This window comes from Cibotium barometz, chromosome 52, assembly GCF_041138505.1.
Source record: "Cibotium barometz isolate CiBa-2024 chromosome 52, ASM4113850v1, whole genome shotgun sequence".
NCBI classification, from domain to species: domain Eukaryota; kingdom Viridiplantae; phylum Streptophyta; class Polypodiopsida; order Cyatheales; family Cibotiaceae; genus Cibotium; species Cibotium barometz.
Window position 1 is genome coordinate 20,636,769 of NC_141097.1, and position 8,404 is coordinate 20,645,172.

Here is an 8,404-nt window from a genome sequence, read left to right on the forward strand (position 1 = left end):
GAAATCCCTTTTAGCACGCTGACCCTTTTTTGAAAGAAAACAGTATTGTGCCCCTTTCAGCCTCACGCAAGGCTGAAATGATGTGAATCCAGGAACATGCCCACATTCACATGTGATCAACATGCCCAAATTCACATGTGATCAGTGCCCAATAGTGGAATAATTACATTTCTTTTGACCTTTATATGTTTCTTTCAACCTCTTTACAAAGAAATGTAATCCATAGTATGGATTAGATACTACGACATCCCCACTAACATCATCAGTGCACAATAGTGGAATAACTGCCGTTCTTCTCACCTTTATATGTTTCTTTCAACCTCTTTACAAAAAAATGCAAGGTTGAAATGAGCCCTTCAAATTCAATTTCGGAGTCACCCTTCAAATTCTAGGGCTGCAAAACCAAGAAAACGACTAGACTAGCGATACAAGTTGCGAGTCACTCATTTTCCTTGGGGGAGGTTGACTTTCATTATAATGGTCTAGAAAGACCACAGGCAAGAAATGGGGTCACCCTTCTATTTCTAGGGATGCAAAACCAAGAAAAAAATATGTAAAAGCTCTTGGATGGCCTATCTGTGAAGGAAAATGGCGTGACGACAGTCGCAAGTGAAGACAATAGAGGAATAATTACCCTTCTTTTGACCTTATGTTTCTTTCAACCTTTTTACAAAGAAATGTAAGGTTGAAATGAGCCCTTCAAATTCAATTTTGGAGTCGCCCTTCAAATTCTAGGGCTACAAAACCAAGAAAACAACTAGACTAGCGATACAAGTTGCTAGTCACTCATTTTCCTTGGGGGAGGTTGACTTCCATTATCATGGTCCCAACCTTCCATTATCATGACCATGACAAGCAAGAAATGGGGTCACCCTTCTATTTCTAGGGATGCAAAACCAAGAAAAAATTATGCAAAAGTTCTTGGATGGCCTATCTGTGAAGGAAAATGGCGAGTGACGACAATCGCGAGTCATTTTCTTTGGGGGAGGTTGACTTCCACTATCATGGTCAATGACAGGTAGGTAAAGGAGCAAAAGAGTCATTTTCATCTGGGAGAAGGCTGACTTCCATTATCATGGTCAAGGAAGACCATGATAGCTAGGGACTCCAAGGGAGGGGGTCACAAGTCATTTTCCTTTAAGAGAAGGTTGACTTCCACTGCCATAATTAGGAAAGACTTTGATAGCCAACAAGGAAAGCCACAAGTCGTTTTCCTCTAGGGGAAAGTTCTTCCACTTTCTTGGTTGAGAAAGCCCATGATAGCCAAGGAAGCAGGCTATCTAGCATCAATAGGCTACATCAATGAAAGTACAAAATCATGTGTTTCAAAGTTTGGGAAAAGATACACTGGAGAAAACAAGGATCTAGAGTCCATTTAGATTTTAAAATATCAAGTTGGTGGAAAAATGTCTTATCATTTTTCCATAAAATAGTTAAATGGTATATAAGCATAAAGAACAAGCTTTGCTGAAAACCACTTCTTTTTCATTGCATGGTGAGAAGGATTCATGAAATGTTTAGGGTACTTCACAAACACTACTAGTGTTGGAATAGAATCAAGGTTTCCAGACTTTTCTAACACCTTGCATGAAACTGCACTAATCGAGAAGTGTCTTCCATTTGGGGAAAATTTGTGCAATTAAATCTTACACACACCAAAAAGAAAAATAAGAAAGCTCTGAAACCACAGTAGAAGAGAGAAAAAAAAAAGATTTTAGTAACATCTTACGGAGTCTACAAGACCGAATATGTGATACACGCAATCCATGTGTAAACTAAGATCATGACACAGGGAAACAATAAAAGACCCATCTACCAAATAAAAACCACCCTGCATATGGGCCTGCATGTACAATGAATCAGTAAATCAGTAAACGCACATATGCGTCACGTCTTGCATGAACGATGAATCATAAATCAAAGAGAAAAAGAAAGATTTAATAGGCTGCATGTTAGGGCAAACAAGGAAAATAAAACAGCATCAGAGGAACAACACAACGGTGGGTAAACTTCAATTAAAACCCAGAACCTAAAACTTGTCCTTTCTATGCATGTATCCAAGGTGCTCAAAACACAAAGCATGAAAAGTTGTTACCATACAGTCTGAAAAAGAAGCCTCAGTATCACATAGTTCTGAGTAAAGGGCAAGAATGAGTACATTGTGCAATCATGATACAAAAGTGAATCAACTCTCAGACTCTAGGCATTTCTTCAAATCATCATATGGTTCAATTACTACCCAGACAAGTATCAAAGCCAAGTTCAACAAATTCAACTGTTGGCATATTGAACCAGAAAAGTCTCATAACCCAACTAAAACAAGATATCATATATACCAATGGAAGTTGAGGTCTTTTCCCAAAACTTAACAAGAAACAAAGTGTGATCTTGGCACAATGAGAGTATAGTCACAAAGCTTCAAATCATAAACTTCATCCTGCATAGCATAGACTGTACTATAACAACCCTACTCACGTCATCAGCTCCCAAGAGTAAGTGCACGTTCATGCATAAAGATACGAGGTACTCATTTCAACATACCGAGGCATCAAATAACTGCACGTCATATATCACATCACAGAGAGATGCACTCTTGAAGAAAAGGTAATGCAAGTGGGGCACTCAATAATTTTACTCCAAGATATCGTGTAAAAGAAACAAGTACATGTTTTTATTTAAATATAGTCTCAACTTAAATATTAGATTACAGCCGTAGAAGGGTAAAATGTAGATCTCTTTAGCTAAAGGTTACTATAAATCCTACCAAAACTGCTCCATAAAATCAGCTTCCAACTAAATTAGAGAAGCTAAACTTGCTTCTCTTGTACTTAGCTTCTTCCTTATCACATCTGGTATACAAAAGCTACATGACCAAACTCCACACTCTTTTTATGTTCGACAGGGAATGCTTAAGAGAGTTGTGATAATAGTTACCAGGGGAAGTTGCTAGGCACCTGCAATTTTTTTGGAATTGCATTTATTCCAAATTACAGCATTATGATAAAACTGCTGTCATAATGAATCCATAACCTCTGTAAAGGATGCACCACACTTTTGTCAATCAAGAAGGCCGTATGCCCTCTTTGCTGAGTCCAACGTGTTGGACAAAAGCATGGCAATTGTCATAGGTCCCACACCCCCTGGAACTGGTGTGATGGCAGAGGCTTTCTTGGATGCCTCCTTAAAACACACATCTCCAACAATTCTATACCCCTTCTTGGAAGAAGGATCCTGTGTAAAAGCAAAGAATGAAACAAGCCTATTTACATCAACATCCTTACGAAACAAATCACTTTACCCTTATGTAAAGATGCTACGAAACACAATACAGCAAACCCACCTCAATGGCATTTATCCCAACGTCAATAACAACTGCACCTGGCTTGATCCAATCTCCACGGACCAAGTGAGCGACACCAACAGCGGCAACCACAATATCTGCTCTACGTGTGACTTCTGCTGGGTTCGGGGTGTACGAATGTATGACCGTCACAGTTGCTTGATGTCTCTACAAAACAGCATGTGAGTTAAAGACGATGTTGAAACATTGGAAAGCAACCCCTTGCAAAGAGGGGAAAATAAGACGACATGGCCCAGACCACAACATCAAATGACAATGGGGGGGGGGTCATAATGAGCCACTAACCTGAAGTAGCATTGCAGCCGGTGCTCCTACAACATTACTGCGACCAATGACGACTGCATGCTTGCCTTTGATGTCCACATCAGACCTTAACAAAAGCTCGATGCACCCTTTTGGAGTGCAGGGCACAAAAAGGGGCTTTCTCCCTTGCATGGCCAACTTCCCAATATTCAAAGGATGAAATCCATCAACATCTTTTTCAACACTAATAGCAGCCAAGACCCTCTCTTCGTTTATATGCTGCAGTCCAAGAACCTCTCATGAGCAAAAATATTCCTAAGAATCTCCGGAACACTTTGAATGTCTAGAAAAAGAATACCTTGGGAAGAGGGAGCTGAACAAGGATCCCATGAACCGAAGGGTCATCATTGAACTCTTGCACATGCTTGAGAACCTCTTCTTCAGTAGAGTCCTCTGGTAGATGTATGCCAAAAGAAGTGATGCCCACTTCCTCGCAAGCTTTCTTCTTACTACGGACATATGTTTCAGAGTCTTTACGGGTGCCGACAAGAACAACAGCCAAGCCAGGGACCTTCCCCACTTCAGTTCTCACTCTGGAGACCTCCTCCGCAACCTCTTGTCTGATCTTCTGTGCAATGGCCTTCCCGTCAATAATGGCAGCCTCAGGTTCAATCTTGGTTACTGCAAATAAAAGAAACTTGACTCAACAGCATATACCTAGATGAATCCAAGAGCATGCCCAAATTCACCTTATAAGAGAGTGCAATTTATAACCTCATGGTCGTCATCCACAAGACAATAAACCATCAACTCCATCATGCATAGTATGGACTAGATACTACGACATCCCCGCTAACGTCATCAGTGCCCAATAGTGGGTGTAGAAAAGGAAAATCAAGCTTAGTTTCAATGTCATCTATGGTGAAACCCCTTTGCACAGGACACACCTTCGGTATGTGTGTGGTTCTGGTTAAATGCATACATAAAAGGGGAACTTCAGACATTGGAAAAATTCAGGCTTTGATTTGAAATGAGCAGCCAAAAAAGAACCCTTCAACTACTAAGCTTAGTGTAGGGTTTGTCTGTAACAGAAAAAGCCACCAATACCCATTGATGAAGGCTTAAGAAAACCCACTAATACCCGTGGCAAAATTGGGTTAGCAGAACCAGGGTTAGCAAAAACCCATTATTTAGGGTTTGGTTGTTGCGCCGAAAGAGCCAGGTAGGTAGCCGTGCTTTTCAGCCCAGGGGTTCTTAAATGGCTACAACTCATCATTGACTGTGATAATAAGGGTTAGGGTTGGTTTGGATTGTGACAAGAAGGGTTAGGGTAAGGGACAATAAACCTCCAGACCAGATTAGGGTTTGACTAAGGAAACCACCCAATGAATTGCACCAACGATTAGTTTTAAAAAACTCACAGTCTTCTTCCAGAATGGCCTGGCAGGGTTGAAGGTCCCTGCGGCTACTCCAGACATCCGGCAGGTTCCAGCCCAAGAGGGGCGGGCGGGGAACGCTGAACCGCAAGCCGACCGAGCTCGATTGTCCTGAGCTAGGAGAGGTGAAAGACCGCAGGGGGTGCGAAGGCAGTGCTGCCTTAGCGCAGAGGCGATGGTGCTGTTGATGATGAGGATGAGGATGACGACGCTGTTGATGATGATAGAATGGCCCTTGGCAAAGCGAGCCTGTCCTACAGGCGAGTGCTTCACTCATCGCTGCTGCTGCTGCTCTTCTTGCTTTTGCGCTGCACAGCAAGATCAAGCTCATCAGAAGAGCAGAGCCGTGGCGTTGCCCGCCACCACAACACAGACGCGCTCCTCCCCCCGCTCAGGGCCCCTACAAGTAGCCATGGTAAAAGACAGATGTTTCAGCTTGCCACTTTTTGAATTTTCTTCGAGATGAAACAACCCTAAATAGGTTTGAACTCTCTCTCAGGTTATATGGGTCTTAAAATGGATTACTGACGTAAATAAGAACACCACATATTAGGGGGTGGGAGAGCGAAGCTTTTTTAAGCTAGTAGGAACAATCCCAAAAGACCAAATATGATCTACCCGACAGGAGTGAGATTTGAACATGGGACATATTTAATACCAACTCCATGAGCTAACCAATCTACCACACTTGAGTGATAGAGAGAGAGCTGGAGAAAGGAGAGAAGAAGGGGAGAGAGGAAGAGAGAGAGAGAGAGAGAGAGAGTGTGTGTGTGTGTGGGGGGGGGGGGAGAGAGATGGAGAAGAGAGAGAGAGAGAGAGAGAGATTGTGCATGTGTGTGTCCACCTGTGGTGTTTTTGAATCAGAACATCATATCTAATGCAAATTCATATCCAAAACATTGTATCGAAAGCAAATTTGAATGTGTTATCCATATATGTGCATTGTTGTATCCCAATATTAGTGTAGTATCATAAGTATAGCATAAATGTGATTTTATTCATAGGCATTAAGTGATATCCTTATTACTAAAGAGTGGATTGTTGCAGTTTTCAAATTTCATATGTTCTTTTACATGAAAGAAGTGACTTGTGTTGCTCATGTTACTAAAGACCATAAGTAGTCACTTTAGTTATTGCTCAAAAAGTTTGATTAGAATACCCGTATTTTTTGTGTTTGTATTCATACACAAATGTTTGATTAGTTATGTTTTCTAGTGAATAGACTTGATTCGTGTGAGAAGATAAAATTTAGATGCAACATAATAAAATTACACATCTAGAAACTAAATCACGAGGGCAAAGTACATATTAATTGTCCAAATATTTTCACATAAATGCCAACCATATTTAATTTGGAATGAGATAAGTGTGCATGGTGTTTAATTTGTGCTATATTACTTGTAACCCTCCCATTATGGTTTGCAAGTGAATATGGGTTTTGGTAAGTATGAAGTTAGACTATAATATTATAGCCAAGGCTTCAAAAAAGCACTACCAAACAATGATGCCAATTCGAATGATATATAGATAATGACTCATTTGTTGGCAATCCAACTCCACATGTATTTCTGAATCCTTGTATAAAAGAAAGATAAGTTACAAGGCATGGAAAGGTATGTAATGGAGTATTATATACATCCATAAATACATGTGTCAACAAAGCCTCTTATCTCTTTTTTAAAGAACTATATACATCCATAAATACATGTGTCAACAAAGCCTTTTTTAAAGAAGTAGTTATATTTTTATATAAATAGAATCATCAGGAAAAAAGATTTTTGTCCTTTCATCTAATCTTCTCAAAATATAATCATACTCTCCACCCAATTGAAATAGAAACTCCTACTTTTACTTTATTTTATTTCAAGCAATCCATTTCTTCTTATGGCCTTTATTATGCCCATTCCATTTAAAGAGACAAACCAAGTGTATATCACATAGACAAATTATGTGCTTGAAATGAATAGTCCACCTTAAGTTTTGATTACATCTTTTGGGTGCCTAATTGCTACAAAATTAAGCTCAAGAATGGTACAAAGTGTGGTTGACATGGGAGGACGTCGTTGTGATCAATAACAACATAAAAGCACTAAGCTCTTCACCCAAGAGCATAAACACTTCTCATGCACATTCCTTCATTAGGAGCACCTCAAATGGGTTTTTAGCATAAATCGTGTATGCTTTGATTACCCATCTTATACACACATTCTCATACATGTATTTTGCTGAGGTCAAGTCTATGCAAACACCCTTACATACATGCTTACATAAACCATAGATTTCTCAAGAAGTTGAAGGTACCTTTGTGAAATTGCCCTAAGGGCTTTAAATAGTATGTGTTTCCCTATTGTATGTAGAAAGGTATCGATGCAAGAGGGTGGTGATGAAAAGTGCTAGAGAGCGTCACGATATGTAAGTAGGGAAAAGGGACAATACTTTAGCTACATGGAAGGGTAGATGTAAAGTGCTAGAGAGCATCACGATATGTTAGTAGGGAAAAGGGACAATACTTTAGCTACATGGAAGGGCAGATGTAGGTTATTAAGCTTGTATGAGGTGGCCATGGATGTAAACATTACAATTCGACTAGTTTACCTATAAGCTTAAAATGTCAACCACCCTATAATGTTGGGTCTAAACTTTAGGGTTACTAAATATGCTTGGAATTTATGTGAAAATATTAGGACAATCAATATGTCGCTTTCTCACATGATTTAGTTTTCCCTCATGATTTATGTGAAAATATTAGGAAATTCAATATGTAGTTTTTCCCAATGATTTAGTTTTCAGAGGTGTATTACTAAGGCTAATGAGATCTAAATTTTATCTTTATGTCTATTTACTAGAAAACATAACTAATCAAACTTTTTTGAACGAATACAAACATAAAAATGATGTCTATTTACTAGAAAACATAACTAAACAAACTATGTTGCTAAGGCTAATGAGATCTAAAATTTATCTTCAAGAGTCATGCCTATTTACTAAAAAGCATAATTAAACAAGCTTTTTTGAGCTAATACACATACAAAAAAATAAGAGGATTCTGTAATGTAGATTTTATAAAAGAGGAGTATTCTGTAATGTAAATTTTACAAAATAAAACCCATCATTATAGGTTAACTACTAGTAGGAGATTGTTAATTGTCATGTGTAAATTTTGGTTGATTTCTTATTACCCTCCCCCCAAAACCCTCCTTGTTGCCATCTCCCTTAATTTTTGGCTCATTTTTTAGGGAATCTTTTATTGAGTAACCTAGGTAACTAATTTGGGAATCCTTTATTGGGTAACCTAGGCAAGTAAATTGGGAATCATGTTTAAGGTTTTGTCATTAAGATTAAATGGGTAATTTTGTCATTATGT

The 8,404-nt window shown here is 39.0% G+C and overlaps 1 protein-coding gene across 1 annotated transcript; it reads right to left on the reverse strand.

Annotated features, from left to right (window-relative positions):
• Window positions 1-2,605: 2,605 nt before the first annotated feature.
• On the reverse strand, window positions 2,606-5,737 carry LOC147608933 (bifunctional protein FolD 2-like). The gene is made up of 5 exons (XM_086788365.1): window positions 5,026-5,737; window positions 3,963-4,285; window positions 3,647-3,883; window positions 3,341-3,508; window positions 2,606-3,231 (listed from the first exon to the last, which is right to left on the reverse strand). Exons 1-5 carry the CDS (start codon window positions 5,369-5,371, stop codon window positions 3,058-3,060), a joined length of 1,248 nt encoding a protein of 415 aa, XP_086644491.1. The 5' UTR covers window positions 5,372-5,737; the 3' UTR covers window positions 2,606-3,057.
• Window positions 5,738-8,404: the final 2,667 nt, after the last annotated feature.

Bases quoted from the DNA above. Each gene is read 5' to 3' on its own strand.
- LOC147608933 (XM_086788365.1), bottom strand. From the start codon at position 5,371: ATGAGCTTGATCTTGCTGTGCAGCGCAAAAGCAAGAAGAGCAGCAGCA. The intron at 4,286-5,025 runs GTGAGTTTTTTA...TTTTATTTGCAG, and splicing joins GGCCATTCTGGAAGAAGACT to TAACCAAGATTGAACCTGAG. The intron at 3,232-3,340 runs GTGGGTTTGCTG...GCTTTTACACAG, and splicing joins TTGGGATAAATGCCATTGAG to GATCCTTCTTCCAAGAAGGG.